This window comes from Schistocerca gregaria, chromosome 2 (genome assembly GCF_023897955.1).
Source record: "Schistocerca gregaria isolate iqSchGreg1 chromosome 2, iqSchGreg1.2, whole genome shotgun sequence".
Classification (NCBI taxonomy): Eukaryota; Metazoa; Arthropoda; class Insecta; order Orthoptera; family Acrididae; genus Schistocerca; species Schistocerca gregaria.
The window spans coordinates 17,617,443-17,639,630 of NC_064921.1; the positions used below are offsets into that span (position 1 = coordinate 17,617,443).

At 41.9% G+C, this 22,188-nt stretch overlaps 1 protein-coding gene across 1 annotated transcript in view; it reads left to right on the top strand.

The window, feature by feature from the left end:
* The window catches only part of LOC126333207 (cilia- and flagella-associated protein 57-like), a 141,893-nt gene that overhangs the window by 66,549 nt on the left and 53,156 nt on the right, over positions 1-22,188 (top strand). The window contains exons 5-6 of the mRNA XM_049996721.1: positions 12,655-12,973; positions 13,058-13,262. Of these exons, the coding sequence (XP_049852678.1) occupies positions 12,655-12,973; positions 13,058-13,262 (524 nt within the window). The remainder of the gene's footprint in view (positions 1-12,654; positions 12,974-13,057; positions 13,263-22,188) is intronic.

Consider the following 22,188-nt stretch of genomic DNA (forward strand, 5'->3'; position numbering starts at 1 on the left):
CGCAAGACTACATTCGAAATCTCTACTATCGTTCCCACGGGAGAACTGCAGCCTACATGGCTGCAAAAGGAGGATATAAATGGCGCTAGCACTGAAATTTCGCACGCCCTGTCGCCAGTTCCTCGGATGCGAATGACTCCGCCGTTGCGATCGTTTGTTGTATACACTCTCAAGAATACGTCATTAAAATTTCTCTCTGTTGAGTGTTATTTTATAGTTTAGTAGTGTAATTGGTGCCAGAAGATGAAGATGAAGATGAAGACGAAGATGAAGGCGGACAACCAGAAGACAGCAGCCAGTACCATGGTTCCATAGCAGTACCTTTCCGAAGAGGGAAGAGGTGTGGATGAATGGGAGACAGGGAGTTGAAGAATCGTCTGGGATAGCAAGATATTTAAGTAGCAGGCTGGACTTTAATATCCACTCGTAGGATTCCCTACAGCCTGGGCTTGACCGTTCCCTGATTTTCCTATAATGTCAGGTCAGATACCTGTGAACTATTTTGTAACGAACCGAGGGCGATCCGTAACGAAGTGCAATTTACCTGTGCACTGTCACATCCTGTAGTTTGTTGGGCATGCGGACAGAAAGAGGGCTCTACGTCAACCAGTGTCCAGAGTGTGGCTGGATCAGGCATACGAAACCTTGGGTACCCCAATAACCTCGGTGATTCCTTAAGGATAAGCCTTAATCGGCATTAGGTTTTCATTGTAAATAGCGATTATGCAAACAAATGTTTTAGGATGATTAACGGCAATAGGAACAACATGTATTTTACTAATTAAAGATATGTGTCATGTACAATGTACGTTCACGGCTAAGGCAAGAATATTAGGGGCTGTAGTCCGGGATAATGTAGCCCCCAGGGAAAATACTTCACAGATACCACTAGATTCATTAAAGTAGGTTTAAGCAATAGTATAGTGCCAATAAATAAGAGCTAGAATAAAGAACAACAACGGTATTGCTTGGTTAGGTTTCACTGTTCTCACGTCAAGCGGTATTGTATCGAAACAGCAAAAGCGGTGAGATACCACATTGATGCAGGATAGTCGCTGGACGTGACGTCATCAGTTAAACCGCTCCAAGTCCCTCGAGAAGCAATGTTCATGGTAGCAGTAGTTACACCATCAATATCCGATCAAGCGAAAGCAGTGACATAGCGAGTCTGTCAGATGTTGAAAGATATGAGAGAGTAATGGAATTAAAGAAATTTTTTGTACGACACAGGAGGAACAGATGTAGCGTCTTTAGTCGGCCAAGAATCAAGAAGCTTTATAGAGTTATTGGGCAGCACAGATCGGGCTGATACAGCTGGCAATGTTACTACTTGATAAGTCTCTCAGAGAGAGAGGAATTAATAAAGAGTGAAAAGAGTGATAAGTTTCAGAAGTTCCGATAGATTCCCCAGCCACGATGTCTTAAGACTGAACCTAGGGAGGGTACCATGGATCTCCTACTGTTGTAAATAAACTTTTACGAATTACTGAGAAATATATCACGCTGAAAAAGGATAGTGTGCAAACTGGAAAGCGTGCACAGGCCAGTATTTGGCACTGCAGGTATAATTCGGTTTGCATAAGTCAGTTTTCTTCCCAGTCGATTAGGGAAATGTTTAGCCCACGGTATATGTATTCACCTTCTTAGTTGTTAATGATAGGTAGTAAGTATTAGTGTAATCTTGTAAGAGGTAATACGGCGAGGAGTAGACAACACCAAGTTAAATCTTAGTGCTTAGAAGGCACACTGATACCCACTCCCTCTCACGTAGTGGAGCCAAAAGGACAGAATTAACTACGCACAAACACACTGTGTGTGAGCCAAGATCGAAAGAAGTGTGAGTAGTGATAAGGGCCAAGTGTCACCATGAGTGTAGCTGGAAATATGAAGTGTAAACGCGTGTAAATAAATCTGTGCTTATGAGACAGCAAACTTTTCAGCGTAAAACCGAGGATTTATGTTTTCCTAGGAAGGAGATATTGTAAAGGGATAAGTTCAGTAGGGAGCAGCAGCATTTAAAGCTGACCAACCCAGCTGTGAACATTGACCTGCTGAGACAGTTACGGGACAGAGTGTTTGTGACGCACGGTGCCGTACTGGTGGCTCGGCCGCATCTACCACCACCAGAGCTTGCCGGCGCCTGCCAGGCACTATTTCACTCATGCCGCACCGAAAGCGGGTCCACTAGTTGACGGTGAACGACATATTCACCTCTATCGCCATCGTCACTAGCAGTTTCCGGATCCCATGGTGGTAAACAAACAGTAATAAAGAGCTTTGTTTAACCTCAGCAGAACCTCCTTCTGCTGCACCTGCATCCACCTTCAGAAGAGAACCACCGACGACACCCAGCCAATGTGTCATGCTCAAATGTATTTCAGGACCTTATTGTCATCAATAGTCGATACATTTATTAAGTTGTGTAAAAGCTAAGGTGTTTTAACTAATAATTATTGTGAAGAAATAAATCTAAAAACATTTCACATGTGTTGTAATTCTTTCTTTATTTTCTAATATTTTGGGTTCTGTAGGCCATTCTTTACATTCTTTTTTTAGCTACCCATCTACAACAAAATAAAGTTATTGTGATTTGATTTGCGAATTAACAAATTAACTTGACCCATTAAGGTAATTTCTTGTGCAAAAATATTTGTTGTCTCTATTTTCATGCTAGCTGCCCTCATTTGTGAATGAAGTTCGAATTTTTTGTTTGTTTCTGTTATTTCCAAAACAGATAAACATACAGATGGTGGTAGATACTACAAAAATAACTTGAAGTAATTACACAATACAGTCACGAAATGATTTATTAACCGGCCAACCACACTCGCTTCGTTGCAGATGGCAAGTTACACAGTAAGGAAAAGAGGATCGTACAGAGCCTAACATTCCAGATAAAAAGAAAAATCACAACAAACATAAATTTTTTCAGGCTTAAATTCATCACAGTTATTACTAATAAAACATCTTTGTTTTGTACAGAACTGAAATAAAAGTACACCCTGATGATGACAGAACGGTGCTGAAAAATGTCTGGGCGTCGAAAAGGAACAGTTGTTTGCATAAATAGATAGACCTGAATTTCCGTATTACATGTTATTATCTACGCGAAATTCAACTATTAGTCACTAATCTGGTAATAAGCTACGTGTGAATCGGAAGTTGCATCGTGCAGTCATTTAGGCATATTATTTACTCGATTAACGTGTGTCAAATTTATTCCGCAATTACGTAAACAGGGATGACATATTTAAGTATTGTATCATATGTTATAATCAAAAGAATAAATCAATAAACGACAAGAAAATAGAGATCAAAAGTTGATAAAACGATAAAAAAATAATGTATTTAATGTTTGGCATCTAAGTACATTTCAAAGTTGAATTACATTATTTCTAAATAATTAATTACAAACAAACATCTTGTGTTTTTATGTATTTGATGGAATTGGCATTGCCAGCAGCCATTTCTCATCATAATATCATCGTTATTACTATTATTAATCGTGTGGTGATTACACATCACTTTAGAAATAAAAATTTAATATATATATAATTTACAAATCTACTGACTTATTATTTATATAATTGATCACATCTGCTGCGGTATCCAAGAAGTTCGAGGGGTTTTCAGGGTACGAATTTCGAGGGCACTATTCAATAATGTGGGTGACAGTCTGTTTTGGAGAGGCACACATGCAGCCGCAGTGGTAGCTTCTCCCCATCTGTACAGTAGGTTACTGCATCTACTGTCGTTAGTCCGGACACTTGAGTTTACTCCATGTCCTGAGGGACAGATCAAGTTCCCATTGTTTGTTGTTGACGTAGAGAAACCTACTGAACTCTCGTAGATTGTTGTTATAGCATTTTTGTGTCCAGACTTCGTGCTAGTTGAAGTTATACTCTACCTGGTTGCAAGTTGTTCTGAGTAGGCTTGGCGAAGGGAGAGGACATTTGGAGCAGAGCTTGTTGATTCGGATAGCAGGAATTCCACTTAGCCCTCTATATTCCCTGAAGCTGCACTTTTCCCTGATATGTTGGATAGTCTGCCTTGGTGCAATGCAGTCACATGCTGGTGAGGACAGCATTCCCCATTTACAAAGTGAATCCGCACTTCTTCCACGTCTCATTCTCAGCTGGTTGAGATTTGACCATATCTTGTGGGGCAGATTAAACACAGGGACTGTCAAGGTAATAACTAGAATATTGGTGGGGCACTTCGAGCCACTCTGTCCTCCAGGTATTGTTGGTATTAGTACCAGTGAGACTGTTTGCATGTGCAAGAGAAGGATGTTTTGAAGGAAGTCAATTGACTATGAAATCAGGGATGTTAGAATGCTCGGTTAGTACAGGATTTGCTAAGATCTTTATGTATTTCCTAATCAAGGCACCTTTCCTTCGCAGGTTTCTGGGTGGTATGTGACTCAGAAAATATAGCCTCATGGTGGGAGTAGACCCAATTGTTTGTGAAATAATACACATCGTTTCGTTAAGTTGGACCTTAATTTTGTTTACGTAGGCGCCGTTCAAACATGCCCGTGGACAGAACTCTGCGCCGCTGAGTATACCAAGCTCAATGCAGAAGCCCGCAGAGTTGTCGATGATACCCATGTGGTTCCACAAGCTTTTTGAAAAAGTTTATGTCTTGTCCTCAACTTCGCAGCAGTTTTTGCGAGGTACGATTTTAAAGGCAGGGTTCTATCCAGCGCGGTACCTAGAAATTTTGGCTCTTCAGAGTGGTTAAGGCACGTGTGATCAATACAGACTTTCAGAGCTCTGTTGGCTTACCAATTATCAAGATGGAAGCAAGTCACTTCGGTCAAAGCAGCATTAAATGTGAGTTAACAGTCGGAAGTACTCTGAGTATAGACAATTCTTTCCATAGTTTCAGAAAGAGAAAGTGTTGTGGCTATGACCGATTCATTAATTTCATATCAGTAGATGTTAGCCTCATAAATGCAGAAAAATGTAAGGTAATGCAGACGAGTAGGAAAAACAGTCGTGTAATTTTCGAATAAGCCAGCTCAGCTAACGCGCTGCTTCCCGAGCGGGAAGGCTCTCCCCAGCACGGGTTACTGTCGAGGCCTGGTGTTCAGGCCAGCCTGTGGATGTTCTTTAAGGTAGTCTTCCATCTACCTCCGCGAATGCGGGCTGGTTCCCCTTATTCCGCCTCCGTTACACTATGTCGGCGGTTGCTGCGCAAACTGTCTCCAAGTACGTGCACACCATAATTTCTCTACCACGCAAACATTTGGCGTTACACTGGTCTGTCGTCTGGTACGAACGTTCCGGGAAGGGGGGGGGGGGGGGACTGGGGGTTGAACCGCACAATAACCCTAGGTTTGGTATGGGGTGGGTAGACTACTGTGTCCAGTTGTGGGGTTGGGAACCACTGAGGGCTACAGCGGGACGAAGCCTCTCCGTCGTGTCTAGGCAACACCGACTCAAAGGAAGGCCTCGGCGCTTGTTCAGCTAGGCACGGCGAACGCCAGGTTTGTTGCAGGCATATTCATAATGGTGGTGTCTCCCTCTCTGACACAAGAAAATGTCAAACTATTGGCGGTAGTTTACCAACACACATTGTTCTGAGAGATTTCTGCAATCAATTAATTGTGCAATTCATTACACTTCTTAACAAAGTGTACTCCTGAACTTAAATTTCAACCTGTTTTAAGGATTGACATACAAAAACAAATTCATGGTCCAGCAGCAACAGAATTCGTGAATCTTTACCTTATTTGTAAATCTAAGGAAGTTACGTTTGTACTGGGTTGCTTTTACAAGAAACTGAACATATTGGTGCTCTTCTTTAGGTACCTTGGTTGACTATGCTGCGAGGAGCACTGAATATTAATGAAATATCTTGCGATTGTACACGTTGGGGGAGGGGGTGGGGGACAGAAGAGAGACTAGTTTTATCAAATATTTTTTTTTATCTTAAAGTTTTTCTTTTCAGTTGCAAGAGGGAAATATTTATATTTTCCAATATACATGTTTAAAAAAAAGATTACGCTCAGTAGTATTTTCGATGTATGAACCTATTTTGTTTCCTGTTTACAATTCATTTCGTTGAAAACGACTGTAATCTAATGACTAGTAACAGTTGGACATTTACACATGTAAATTAGTTCACATTTCCAGTGACGATGTCAAACGAAAATAAATAAATGAGAGAAACGAGTTAATTGTAAGGGGTTGGGGTAAGTTTCGATAACAAAATGGATCAAGTAAATATAGTTACTTGAATGTAAAATTTCCGACGCTTGCAAGGGGGCAAAGCATCTTCTCATATTGATCTACGTTTGTTTCGACAGGTTTCAGTAATACTGCACTATGATCCTCATTTGCAGCTTTACGATAATAAGAAAATCTTTTATCTAAATAAAACTGCAGAATCCAAAACAATACCAAATATTTTGTCCAAAAATAAGATTTATAGTGATAAGCACGCCCAGGCGTTTCTGCCTGCAACATACCTGGCGTTCGCCGAGCCTAGCTGACGTGACGTCACTCACAAGCGCCGAGGCCTTCCTTGGAGTTGGTGTTGGTCTAGGTCCCCGGTTTCATACACAGTGTTCGACTATATTATTGGAAAGGTGGTCTGATCATTTAATATTAAAAGACTACGATCAAGGTGTGGGCGGGGCCAAGGAATTGACATATCAAACGTGATTTAACACATAAATAATTTATTCATAACATACAATACATAACACCAACTATGTAAATCCTGCTTCGATTCTTACAACTGTCCAAAATTGCAGGGCCACCACTTTCGAATTGGAAAGGTTTTAATTTAAGCAACTAAAACGCCTATTATAATTTTTTTAAATAATAATAACGCAACACATAAGTAAGCACTAAGTGAACAAACTCTTCAATCTTTAATTATTAATCACAGAGTGGGTTTACCACATTTAAATTCTCATTGCAGTATAAAACATAAATACATGTTTTCACAACACAGTATGGCTTCAAAATTTCTACCTGGACAACCTATGGTCCTAAAACTTTCACATTACATTGCAGCCAATCACATTAATAACCACGGTTGCTAAAATACAAACATTTGCACTATAATCAATTTTAATAAACCACAATCACTCAAAAACAATATCAGAAGTTCGATACGGAGCATGTAAGCCCCTGTTTATACAATCTTTCGGGCCAAAATAGGCACGAGGGCTACCATAACAGAAGTACACTAGTTGCTTTTAGGATAGGTGGTCCCATTAGCTTAATCACTGAGCAGATATTTACTTAAGTAACAGGTAAGATAGTTAATGCAAATAGAAGGTATTTCTAAAGTTTTTTCTTCCTTTTAACAAGGGGTTTTTAGTAAGATGGAAATTACACTTTGAGGAGACGCAATAGCAATATAGCGGGCACGCCTTCACGAGGAAAAAATGATTCAAATGGCTCTGAGCACTATGGGACGTAACATCTGTGGTCATTAGTCCCCTAGAACTTAGAACTACTTAAACCTAACTAACCTAACGACATCACACACATCCATTCCCGAGGCAGGATTCGAACCTGCGACCGTAGCAGCCGCGCGGTTCCGGACTGCGCGCCCAGAACCACTAGACCACCGCGGCCGGCCCTTCACGAGGACGCCATGCCACTATATACGTACTAAACTAGCCGCGTATCCGCTGTTCAACCTAAACATTAACAAAAACAGTTCCATATTCCTGACACCCAAGTAGTCGGGATCAAAACAAAACCAAAAATCCCAAGAGCGCAACATCCAGCATAGATTCAGAACAGATCTTACTTCATGCGGTTGCCTTCACAAATACAGGTATCGAAATGAAAACAAGAACGTGTAACAACATTCCCTAATCAGCCCAATGTTTTTTCTTTAGTTCCCGGTAGCGCTATACAGCGCTGACATGCCAATGTTAACAAACCTCTAAGGCAACATCCTCCAACTGACGAGCCGAAACCAATGTGACCCCTTATGAGCTCCGTGACAGGACTCTAACACCCAACTACTGTCAGTGCAACTCACTTAGAATAAATACAGCGCAAATAGTATGGCGGACACACATACCCAGGGATTAACAGAACATCAGACTGAACTAAAATTAGCCTTAATAATACAGCACTAGATCTTGGGGGACAAGGAACTAACTCCCCACCCGAAATCTGCCACCACAGGGCGGGAAGACGAACTACCAAAACATAGAAGCGCAACCGCACACAAATAACTACCAAAATACATCACTCCACCGATTAGCAACGATGCGTGGAGGAATCTGCACTGTCAGAATTGCACCAGTGAACAGAGCAGAGGATTGCCACAGCGGTGGCCACAAGGCGGGAAAGACGACTGGATGAACTCAATCTCAAAGGACGATCAGCTCGAAACATTCACACTTAACTTCTTTTCTCCTTTCCCTCGGAGCACTTCGTTGTTTGCCCGGGACTGCTGTGCACAATTCTGAGCCGTCCCCAGTCGTCCCGGCAGACACCGACCCAGCCGAACTGCTCCCGGACTCAAACCCTCGCCGAACGGCGGCTCCACCGCCCCATGATGGCTACTGTTTGTTTGCCCTCGTCGACGCAGGCGATGATTAGACTGCCATCCGCCTCCCTAGGACAACCACTGAATAGCGGACAGAGGTGCCCAACCTGGCTGGCGTCCCTCTACGGGTAGTAGTGCGGGTTGGATAACAACACCCGTGCGTTGAAGGCAGGATGTCGACGTCACCAGAGCAGACACGAAGGCCACTGCGCGACTACCTCCCCCATCGTGACCGCGCTCGCCTATAAATAGCACAGGCCAAAGAGTCTGCTGCAGTAAACACGTGAGTCGGTCGTGTTACCAACCTACGGTTTCTAAGTACACCAAAGACAAAACTCGCAATCGATAGTGGGTACACTACGGGCGGGAGTTCAAACGAAAGAGCTTCATAAAAGACCAACCCTGAACAACCGCCGAAAAACGAAATAGAAGCGATGCAATAAGATTTTGCGAGGCACGATTTAAAAGGCAGGGTTCTATCTAGCGTGTGCCCAGATATTTTGGCTCCTTATAGTGGCTACCTTTGAGGACTGCTCGAGTGCTTGGGATACCCACCAGGTTAGATTAAAGGAATACATCGAAGCAATTCAGAGACGCACTGTTAGGTTTGTTAGCGGCAGGTTTTGTCAGAAAACGAGTATTATGAAAATGTTTCACGAACTCAAATGGGAATCTCTGGACGGAATGTTTCGCAAAACATTATTGAAGAAGTTTAGAGGCTAAAATCTCCAACTGATGGCTGAACGATTCTGCTGCAACCAAGTTACATCGTACACAAGAACCTCGAAGAAAAGAAAAAAGAAGTTACGGCTCATTTGGAGGCATATCAAAAGCTTCTTTTCCCTCGCTCCATTTGCGAGTGGAAAAGGTAGGGAATGACATGCGTCGTATGATGGCTTGGGGAGTATGCATGTAGGTCTAAAACCACTGATCAGTTAAATTTGTTGATTAGTTATTTATACGAGGATTGGAACTTAAATAGTGGCAATTATTTATTCACAGACGATACAAAAGAGTTACATGTTTGGACCTGTTACTGTCCTTCAAAGTAGTCACCAGCATTGTGTAGAACCCGTTACCACCAATATGGAAAGCGTAGCATACCTTAAGCAGAGCCTGTTCTGTTGATGGTGCGAGTGGAGCGGTCTACTGTCTGTCGATTCTCTGGTACAGTTCTGAAGCGAATGCCATGAAGTGATTCCTTCATCTTCAAAATCAAATCAAAGTCAAAAGGACCTAAGTCCGGGGAGTATGGTGGATGGTACAGTCCCATCGACCGAACAGAGCAGCCACAGCTTGCGCTGCATCCGCCATCGCATTGTCGTGCAAAATGATGGGTGGTGATGGGTGGGTTGCGCAGAATGTGTCGCGGCTATATACAGGGTGTTACAAAAAGGTACGGCCAAACTTTGAGGAAAAATTCCTCACACGCAAAGAAAGAAAATATGTTATGTGGACACAATGGAAACGCTTACTTTCCATGTTAGAGCTCATTTTATTACTTATCTTCAAATCACATTAATCATGGAATGGAAACACACAGCAACAGAACGTACCAGCGTGACTTCAAACACTTTGTTACAGGAAATGTTCAAAATGTCCTCCGTTAGCGAGGATACATGCATCCACCCTCCGTCACATGGAATCCCTGATGCACCCCTGGAAAATGGCGTATTGTATCACAGCCGTCCACAATACGAACACGAAGTCTCTACATTTGCTACCGGGGCCTTAAAATGCCCCCATAAATGAAAGTCAAGAGGGTTGACGTCAGGAAAGCGTGGAGGCCATGGAACTGGTCCGCCTCTACCAGTCCATCGGTCACCGAATCTGTTGTTGAGAAGCGTACGAACACTTCGACCGAAATGTGCAGGAGCTCCATCGTGCATGAACCACATGTTGTGTCGTACTTGTAAAAGCACATGTTCTAGCAGCACAGGTAGAGTATCCCGTATGAAATCATGATAACGTGCTCCATTGAGCGTAGGTGGAAGAACATGGGGCCCAATCAAGACATCACCAACAATGCCTGCCCAAACGTTCACAGAAAATCTGTGTTGATGACGTGATTGCACAATTGTGTGCGGATTCTCGTCAGCCCACACATGTTGATTGTGAAAATTTACCACTTGATCTCGTTGGAATGAAGCCTCATCCGTAAAGGGGAACATTTACACTGAAATCAGGATTGACACATTTTTGGATGAACCATTCGCAGAAGTGTACCCGTGGATGTCGATCAGCTGCTGATAGTGCCTGCACACGCTGTTCATGGTACGGAAACAACTGGTTCTCCCGTAGCACTGTCCATACAGTGACGTGGTCAGCGTTACCTTGTACAGCAGCAACTTCTCTGACGCTGACATTAGGGTTATCGTCAACTGCACGAAGAATTGCCTCGTCCATTCCAGGTGTCCTCGTCGTTCTAGGTCTTCCCCAATCGCGAGTCATGGGCTGGAATGTTCCGTGCTCCCTAAGACGCCGATCAATTGCTTCGAACGTCTTCCTGTCGGGACACCTCTGTTCTGGAAATCTGTCTCGATACAAACGTACCGCGCCACGGCTATTGGCCCTTGCTAATCCATACATCAAATGGGCATCTGCCAACTCCGCATTTGTAAACATTGTATTGACTGCAAAACCACGTTAGTAATGAACACTAACCTGTTGATGCTACCTACTGATGTGCTTGATGGTAGTACTGTAGAGGAATGAGTCGCATGTCAACACAAGCACCGAAGTCAACATTACCTTCCTTCAATTGGGCCAAGTGGCGGTGAATCGAGGAAGTACAGTACATACTGACGAAACTAAAATGAGCTCTAACATGGAAATTAAGCATTTACGGACACATGTCCACATAACATCTTTTCTTTATTTGTGTGTGAGGAATGTTTCCTGAAAGTTTGGCCGTACCTTTTTGTAACACCCGGTATGTAATTATAATTACTTTCTTTTGTGCAATAAATACTTTTTCGCAGCGCGGGATTATCCGAGCGGTGGACTGTGTGGCTGGTCCCGGTGGAGGTTCGAGTCCTCCCTCGGGCATGGGTGTGTGTGTTCGTCCTTAGGATACTTTAGGTTAAGTAGTGTGTAAGCTTAGGGACTGATAACCTTAGCTGTTAAGTCCCAAAGATTTCACACACATTTGAACATTTTCTGAATTTTTTTTCCTCAAGCGTGGAATGCCCACAAGATTTTGCAAACACAGACGTAATGTCTGATGGGATAGCAGCAATCAGTGATTGTATAATGTTACTTATAATCCGTCTTGGTTGCAGAAAAAAAATTGCAATGAAGACGGATTATAAGCAACATTAGTTCCCAAAAGACATCAGTGAATGAAAATATACGAAATAACGTACTGTGTTCCGTATCTCCAAAGTTGCCCTTTATCCGTATAGTAACAGTAACCAAACCGAACTACATGGTTTTCCCACATTAGGATTTCAAAAATAGGCACACCCAGGGACTTAGAACTTTCTAGACTGTTTGCCATTTCTTATGGTGTACTTGGGTATCAAGAGGTAGGATGCATCTGACAGTACAACACAGGATGAGATGTGTTCTTTTAAAGTTAAAGAAAGCACTTTTGTTCAAAACCAGACAGTAAGTTTTACAAAAACAGCATTTGCTATTTTCTCCATTGATATGTCTTTGTTCCGCTTGACAACAGTACATGTAACATCTACAGATAGGACTAATTCTTGATTCAAATAAATTGGAGATCATTAACATAAAGCAAGAACAGTAGTGACCAACGATTGGTCGCTATGGGAACTCCCATGGTAATTGTTCCCAATGCAGATGATGCGGCGTCACCCGTTGTAATACTGTAACAGCCTAGTGTAAAGTCCTACATTCTATTTCTTAAACCGGAACTAAACCAGATATTTGCTGAAGTACGTATCTCATAAAATCGTAACTTCTCGAAGAGAATATTATGATTACCCGTCTTAAAAACAATAGCTTGTTTCGCTTTAATTTAACTCTCGTTAGAACCTTTGATCAGCTGTGCTTTTCGTAGAGATTTATCTGTTGTCTATAGGTTGCAATATGAACCATTTCGAAAACACTGCCAGGCTCTGCAGAGGGCACTGCTAATTCTGTTCACAACTTTTTCAGGTTGCCACCACTGACGCGCGCCGAAACTGAAACGGAACAGGACACTAATGATACTGAGATCCGCGAGATAGTCTCCGGTGCGAAAGGCTTTGCATATAGTTATGGAGAATCGGCTGTTCATTTCTTCGAAAGACTGAGTGCTCATGCCTACTCAAAAAGGAATGTCTTTAACATTACTTGTCCTGAAATCGCTGAGAGGGAACCTGGCATTAACTGCATTCAGAATCTGAGTATGAATAACGATGGAGATTATCTCGTTGCAACTACCCGCTACTCACAGATATATTCTGCATTTTTAATGGGACCAACTATAGCACAAGTAAGTAATTTTTCTTCGAAAGATCTCGTTTTGCATATTTTTTGTGTCGTCAGTGCTGAATATATCCATCGATTTGTTTGATAGCAACCAGAAATTGAGTTCGATCTATTGGGAGAAAGTTTGCATCATGGAGAGATAAATGGACTTTCAACATGTCGATGGAAACCCATTTTCATAACGTGTGGCAAAGCTGATCGCACCGTTCGAATTTGGAACTACGAAGAACAGAAACTTACGATATCTGTGCAGTATCAGGAAGATATATACTGTGTTGCTCTGCACCCAACTGGTGAGTGTTCGAATTTTGAATCACATAGTATTACTTAGCTATTTGGAAGTACTTAGGCTTTCAGCTAGTAGTTTGTGGTATATCCTTGCGTCATTAATACAGCACTTAACCTTCACGTCTCTGGACTATAAAAAGGGAAAGTGTGCTATACACTATAGAAAATCGTTTGGAAGGTTGAGAAATGAGTCCAATCAGGGTTATATTTGCAGAGAAAATTTTGAATTAAAATAAGAGTCGTGTGGCATTGTTGTCTGTGAGATACTGATCTCTCTGCCTCTTATCCAGGGAGTTTTATCATCCTCTGACTACAATAATCCCTTTCCTAACGGAGTGTGAATTGTGTTTTATATGTTGCGAGTAGGTAACTGCAATAGATGTGTACATAGTGTAGTGGCATGCATGTTTTGTATTACGACAAAAGAAAAGAAAGGGTGTGTAATGATAAACCCATGTCCCCAGATGTGTAAGCACACACTGCCGTAATCCCTGTCCTGACCGTGCCTATAGTATCGAATTCATATTCTACAGGCGTCATTTCGACCTTGGACCTTTGTCTGCACAATTACATTGGTATGTATATTTTGCTTAAAACCTACGGATCTGTTAACGATTAAGCTTATAGACTGAACAGGATATAAGGGAACTGAAACTGATGGAAACAGTGTCTGGTCACCAGAACGTTATTAAAGGACCGATAGAAAACATTCGGTAAATTAGAAAAACGACGTACGTAAGCAATCAGAGGACACAAAATGAAGAAATACAGCACATTATTGAGGGCGATCGACAGAAATATTCATGTTGCCACATGGCATAACAATGGGGCAGTTGCCTCATCGGGCCATGTGACCAGTGGTAAAACTTATGCTTGGACACATTAACGCTTTGGGATCAAGTGCAGGTTGTATCAAGGAATTTTCAACCTCCAACAAGATTTGCAGAAACGACATACGTTCAGTATAAACCGTAACTTACCCCAGGTCGTAGATCCACACGAAATTATTATAACCTAACAGTGGCATGGAGGCGTTGGTGACCGGATGTAATCGTAGCTACGAATTGCCATTGTAATCCCAGACGATCTGATAGTTGCAACTGGTGAGCAGCGAGATCATGACTTTCTTCAAGCAACCGGGAATCTATTACCGGCCCTTCTAGTGCCTGTATCATTCAGTTACAGTGTCTCAACATGGCGCCTAAACTGCAGGACCATATGGTCTGGAGGCTGACTGCACCACCACGGAAGTGTATCTCGTCGGCAGAAGAAACCGGGCGCCAGTGAGGCAGAGCTCTTGCCGTATTACTTAACAGCTCGGGTTTCAAAGAAAACAACCGACTGCGCCGAGAGCTCAACTTTTCCACAGTTTTGGGCAGGTCGCTTACTTGAGTTACGTTGCCAGACAATGACTTCTTGCAACCGCGGGAACCGTTTCTGTGGTGCCTCCCCGGTGCATTCATGCGAGTTGGACCATTCAAACACCTGTATACCGCGGCATTATTACTATTTATTATCTCATGACCACAATCACAGCACAAATAAAATCACTAATTAAAATACAGTTAAAACTAGCTTAGCCCCCGCTGCTTTGCTAGCGTAGACTGTATGGTCTGAAAAGATTTTTTTGTTTATTTTTATTTTATAGAATTTTTCTTGTTCACAAATTGCAACACCTTCTCAGCTTTTCACACTAATTAAAGCCATATAAGCAAAGTCTTTTCCGATTGTACTTCAGAGTCTTTTCCGATTGTACTTCCGACCAAAAAGCGATTCTGGTAGCTGCCTGTTGCGTACTTGTGGAGATATTTCCATAGTAACTTTCATCCCCTAACAAATATTTCTTTGTGTCTAACCGAGAAATTAAATACCAATTTTCATAAATTTAGCTTTAAAATTTTTTTAATGTAACGAAATCTTTTCTTAAAATTTTTCATCGCCTATTGCACTCCCTTAGGGGATGAAATTACAGAAATAGCAAAACGCGTATTTTTTTAAATTTCTAACAGAGAAATCAAGTACCAAGTATCACAGATGGAGCGTTAAAAATCCTTTAGTAGTTCTTTAGTAAGTATTTATTTTCAAAAATTTTCACCCCTTAAGTGGCTGAATAACCAAAAATGCTGAAACACGTATTTTTTTTATTTTCTGACTGAAGAACCAAATACCAGTTTCCGTAGTTCTAGCTTCAAAATTACCTTAATAGCGACATGATTGCAAAAAGTCTTTCATCCCCTATTTCACCCCCTTAGGAGTGGTATTTCGGACAACCCCTGCTTAAACAATGCCTACAGTATAAGTTCCACACCTCCAAACTTCAAGTTTCAATCCTTGGGGTTTCAGGCTGGGCGATGATAAGTCGGTGAATCAGTGTGCCCCTAATTTACCCCCTTAGATGTTGAATTCCAAGAACACAGTGAAACATATTTTTTCATCTCTAACTAAGAAGCCAAAACCAAATTTTCGAACATTTAACCTTAAAAACGACTTAGCAATGAAATACTTTCATAAAACGTTTCACCTCCTATTTCATCCGCTTTGGGACAGAATTTACAAAAACAGTGACATGCGTACGTTTTATTCCTAACAGAGAAACCAAATACAAATTTTCATAAGTTTAGCTTCAAAAATGTTTGCACAATGAGATACTTTTATAAAAACTTTCATCCCCATTATGCTCTCACAGGGGTTGAATTTCAAAAACAGTGAAACACGTATTTTTTTATTTCTAACTTAGAACCTAAATTTAAATTTTCATACTTGTAGCTCTAAAAAAGCTTTCATAACAAAATATTTTCATTAAAAGTCTCATGATCTATTTCACGCCCTTAGGGGTTGAAATTCTTAAAACACAAATTTATAACTGAGAAGTCAAGTATCAGTGTTCGTAGATGCAGCTTTAAAAATACTTACTTTAGTGGTTCTTTAATCATGATATATTTTCGAGAAAAGCTTTCTCCTACCATTTCACCCCCATGGGGTTAAATTTCAAAATGTTGGAACACGTGTTACTTTATTGCTGACCGAGAACACAAATAGCAAGTTTTGTAGGTCTAGCTTCAAAAGCGCCTTAATTGCGACATATTTCAAAAACCCCTATCCGCTATTTCATCCCATTAGGATTGGAATTTCGAAAAAAGTCTTCATAAACGACCCATATAGTATAAGATACGCCCGTTCAAGAAGAAATGCAGATGACAAACGGGTATTCATTGGACAAATATATTATACTAGAACTAACATGTGATTACATTTTCACGCAATTTGGGTGCATAAATCCTGAGAAATCAGTACCCAGAACAACCACCTCTGGCCGTAATAACGGCCTTGATACGCCTCGGCATTGAGTCAAGCAGAGCTTGGATGGTGTGTACAGGCACAGCTGCCCATGCTGCTTCAACACGATACCACAGTTCATCAAGGGTCGTGACTGCCGTACTGTGACGAGCCAGTTGCTCGGCCGCTATTTACCAAACGTTTTCAGTTGGTGAGAGAATGTGCTGGCCAGGGCAGCAGTCGAACATTTTCTGTATCCAGAAAGGCCCGTACAGGACCTGCTACATGCGGTCGTGCATTATCCTGATGAAATGCAGGGTTTTGCTGGGACCGAATGAAGGGTAAAACCACGGGTCCTAACACATCTGAAATGTAACGTCCACTGTTCAAAGTGCCGTCAATGGGAACAAGAGGCGACCCAGACGTGTAACCAATGGCACCCAATACCACCACGCCGGGTGATACGCCAGTATGGCGATGACGACTACACGGTTCCAATGTGCCTTAACCGCGATTTTGCCAAACACAGATGCAACCATCATGATGCTGTAAACAGAACCTGGATTCATCCGAAAAAATGACGTTTTTCCATTCGTGCACCCCGGTTCGTCGTTGAGTATATCACAGGCGCTCCTGTCTGTGATGCAGCGTCAAGGGTAACAGCAGCCATGGTCTCCGAGCTGATAGTCCATGCTCCTGCAAACGTCGTCGAACTGTTCGTGCAGATGGTTGTTGCCTTTCAAACGTCTCCATCTGTTCACTCAGGGATCGAGACGTGGCTGCATGATCCGTTACAGCCATGCGGATAAGATGCCTGTCGTCTCGACTGCTAGCACAGCGTTACGTATTACCCTCCTGAACCCACCGATTACATATTCTGCTAAGTCATTGGATCTCGATCAACGCGAGCAGCAATGTCGCGATACGATAAACCGCAATCGCGATAGGCTACAATCCGACCTTTATCAAAGTCGGAAACGTGATGGTAGGCATTTCTCCTCCTTACACGAGGCATCACAACAACGTTTCACCAGGCAACGCCGGTCAACTGCTGTTTGTGTGTGAGAAATCGGTTGGAAACATTCCTCATGTCAGCACGTTGTAGGTGTCGCCGCCGGCTCCAACCTTGTGTGAATGCTCTGAAAAGCTAATCATTTGCATATCACAGCATTTTCTTCCTGTCGGTTAAATTTCACGTCTTTAGCACATCATCAACCTGGTGTAGCACTTTTAATGGCCAGTAGTGTATATGGAGACTGATGAACGCCATTGCTATCCTCAAAGGCTTTTTAATCTATAATTGCACGAATTCAGGTGTGTTGATAATAGCTTGCCATCCCTGGCGAGTGTGGCAACACACAGGGCCTGAGAGCTCCAAGTCCTCAACCTACCGCACACTACCACTAATGAACAGTCTAACAGGCCCATACTTTGAGCAGACAGGTTTGAAATTTGAGCCAGGACAACGGCACAGTTTCTCATAGTCAGGAATGTAATGTCAACATCTTTCATCTCCTTGACGGTCCAATAATGGTGTTGAAAATTAATTCAACCATCAGGACTGAAGCGGCTACCTGTGAGGGCTGCCACATCTGCGAATGTCAGCTACCTCTGCCACGGAAGCGGGTAATATGAAAGTGAAAGAGTACGACAAAAAAGAAGCGACACAACGGCTTAATGTCATGGCGCTGACGTGGATTGTTCCCACTCCACCTAGTTTCAGTTGGGGTTGAATGACGAATGAAATCGTCTGTGTCTTATTCAGAAAAAAGTAGGGTATTCGCATTAAGTGAATTAAAATAACGACGGAAAAATTTAATGTGTATGATCAGACAGGGATACGAACCATACTTCACCTGTATGTAGGTCCAGTATCTTAATTACTGTGTACATGAGTATCACTGACGTCAGTGTCCAATATTTACTCTGTCCGATGTTCCTGAAATCTTCGACATGTGCTTCAAACATCTCATATGTTGTATAATGTCTCCCACCACCTGCAACAGAAGGTCTTTGGGACAGCGTGTTGTTGACGTCAGAGTGATTTGAGACACAGCGCTAGGGAGAAGTGTAAGCACAAAACAAAACAAAAACTGACTTCGTTGTTCAGAAAACTATGCCACAATTCTTCCGAAATGATTTGAGGAAAGCATGGGTAAAGCAACTCAGTCGACCATACAGAGATTCGAACGCCGTTAGTCCAAAATATGTACACAAATTGCGATCATTATTAAAGGCCAATTTTTGGTTTATAAGAACCTCATCGGGTATCAACAAATAGTTCAGATGTCAAAACCAAACATCCTACATTTTCTTTACCGTATCCTTCTAAACATTCGTGGTGGTGTCTGTTTGTCTTACATCGTGTCTCCCTACCACTTTCGCGCAACGACGCTCTGAGCGTGTTTTTTAGGGAATTGACTAGTTGGAACCTGGGACCTGTTGCTGATAAGGAGACGCCAGACCACACATGACATGTAGAATTCAGAAGAGTTCAGTGAGACTAGCGATGATATAACCAAATACTAAATGGTCTCAGCGTCAGCTCCACTGCACTCCCTGTAAAAAAATCTTAATACTAACTAAATTTAGTGGAAAGGGTTCAAGGCTTTCCTATTTTTAGTTAGCTGGTAAAATAACGTCGAAAAACCAGTTAAGTTTACCATTGGAAATTTTATTCTACTCACAAAACATCGTTTATAAATTGCACTATTGATAAAAGGAAATGTTTTAAAACAGGATGGTAAAAACCAACTGCGTTCAACAAAAATGTGAACGAATATTCCCTGAATGGGTTTCCAAGTTCTACAATCGATCGAAGGATGACCTATGCCATATCACATCTATAATCTAGGTTTAATTTAAGTTTCACAAAAGAGAAAACTATCAAAATGGTCTACAGTGACCCTCAATTATCTTTAATTACTTATCTAACTTGTCGTAAATTACAGTGGCTGATGTGGCTTCTCAATAACTATATAAAAGAAAAATCATCGCGTTTCAGATCTGTTCTTCAAGTGGTAAATGTGAACACCATGAGTTTTAATTAACGATCGACACTAGTATTACGCAAAAAGGGGATGTAACAGATGAGACTTCTGCAGTTCTGAGTGAAGCCTTATGCGCTCAAAAATGCGGCATCGCGTGCGTTCATTACCTTGTCGCTGTTTAGGCAGCGTCAGGGCAGCGGCGGGCAGCACAGCTCCGTTCACCTCGCCATCTCGGAAGCAACTCTTTCCTAATTTCTCCTTAATACAATTTACCGAAGTTGGTTGAAAAAAAAAACTATCTGGCTGTGTTTTCCTCTGACCAGTCTGGGTCTCAATGTTAGCCTTAAGCTCCGCCTACAAAAATTCTGTCTATCCAATGAGAAACGTTATACTTTTCGTGGTGGGGCAATGTTTTTAAAGTTTGCAACGTAACAGAGACGCGAAAAAGTCTCACGCTAAAACCTGCAGCTGGTGTGCTCCTTTTAGCGTTATCGTAAGATCTATACTGTTCCTCTGGAGGGCTCTATCTTTTAACATGGGCTGGCGGGTGGTCCTAACGTAACAGAGACGCGAAAAGTCTAACGCTAAAACTTGCGGGTGGTAGTGGCCCTTTTTGTGTTATCGTAAGATCTATACTGTTTTTCTGGAGGGCTCTAGCTTATAACATGGGCTGTGGGGTGGTCCTTGTCGTAACAGAGACGCGAAACAGTCTCACGCTAAAACCTGCGGGTTGTGTGGCCCTAGTGGTTAGCTGGCAACATGGGTGTCCAGTCCGTCCCTTATCGTACGGCCTTCTAGATTAACACGGTTCTGCTCTCGGCTTCTGTTCTCGTTTCTCCCCTCAGAACTGCGTCGGTCTCACGGTGGGAAGGTACGACATGCATTTAGGCATTCTTGTGCTAGTCTGTGGTATTCCATTTGCTCACTCGTTAGTCGTATTACTTTGGTTAATTTAATGTCACAATTTATTCGCAGCTATTTGACATACTACTGGATTTGCTTATCATGTCAGGGTTTTCATGGAAGGTGTTGGATTTGCCTGACGCCTTACATCCTCAGAACAGATATTTAACCTAAAGCCACATTGTAGCTGAAATACAGTTTTCAATATTCAGAGTTAGAAGATACAAATTGAAGGTTTTACGTGCTGCTGGTTAAAAGAAACGAATTTTAAGTTCAAACAGTACAAATGTAGATTCGTGGATCTACTTGTCTAATAGCGTCAGTCTCAACTGCAAGATGGCGCCAACTAGACTAGTGGATGAAAACTGCCCAGATAAATGAGAAATTAAAAGTGTTATTCGTTAGTCTTGTGGAAAAACAAATAAATTTTTAGGCTCTCGCACTCGTGAACACGTAACATGTAATTGATCAAGTGAAAACATGAATTTTCCCGATATAATCCACACACTAGTTGCGACTGGACTTGTGATTTGTTGATGGTAATTGAGAATGTACACAAATGGGAAACTACAGTCATTTGAAATGAAAAGGCATGTAAGTGAGAATCAAAGGAATAATGTATGGAATGGACACTTCTTCTACGTTTGGCTTGCCATTCAGAATTGTCTCCTTATGACGTTTGGCATACGGTTTTTCGACGGCGAGCGTCATTCCATAGGGCAGTCGAGGTGGATTAATGTTGCACATATGTATTATTGGATCCCCAGTTTTGGGTGACAATGTGTACCCTAAGGCAGCAGGAAGAGCAAACGAATTCAAAAATTTAGTTAGATAGTTTGAAATATCGTCAGCATTCAGGGCACTGTCAGTCGATTTGAGGGAGGTAGACTCGCCCGCAGTTCGTTCATGGATGGTATTTAGAAGACGTGATTATTTTCACGGAGAAAGCAACAACAACTGTGTACAAAGTTTCAACTCAGACGAATTATCTAATTATTTTGCATAAATGTGAAAATTATTCTATAGGCTGTACACGTCTGTGAAAAAAACTATTACACAGGACTACCAACATGTGAGACCTTGCAGAAATCGCCCCACATAGAGTACCACTCAGAAGCATTTTGTAGTTGCGGTGTTACGTTGTCAGTACTGTTTGCATGCCATCACAATATAGCAACGTATACAACTATGTCTCTCCATCAAGAGCTTCATCCCACTGTCGTTACCAGCCCTCCTGACGAGAAGGGAGAGGTGAGGGGGGGGGGGGGGGGGGGGAATCACCAAGGTCCAAGTCCCAGAAGGGCTCGAATCTCCCAGGATGCTCAGTTGGCCAATATCAGACTAACATTGTAAAATATTTTTTTATCGTGTGTTAAAATAAAATAATATTACTCCAGCACCCGCATAGCCAATGTGGCTCTCTCTTTATAGTTCGTTTTTCGCTTTTATGGTTCTAATAGGCCAACTGTATACAATTCTATTTCATGTTTAATCTTGAATGCACAACGTTTTCTCTAGACATCGTCCGCTAAAACCACATTGCACTGGAGCCGAAAATGTACTTTCTTTAAATGTTGTTATTTCCCGCAAAACAATTCCCCAATAAATGTAAATGGCAGCAACTGCGAAACGTCATTATAATTTGGTATGACAGCCAACGACATTCAAAGATAAGGTACTTCTCATTCCAAGGTGATTTTACGCAGAAGATACACAAAATATTCAAGAGTAAACACAAAATAAATTAAATCTATGACGATAT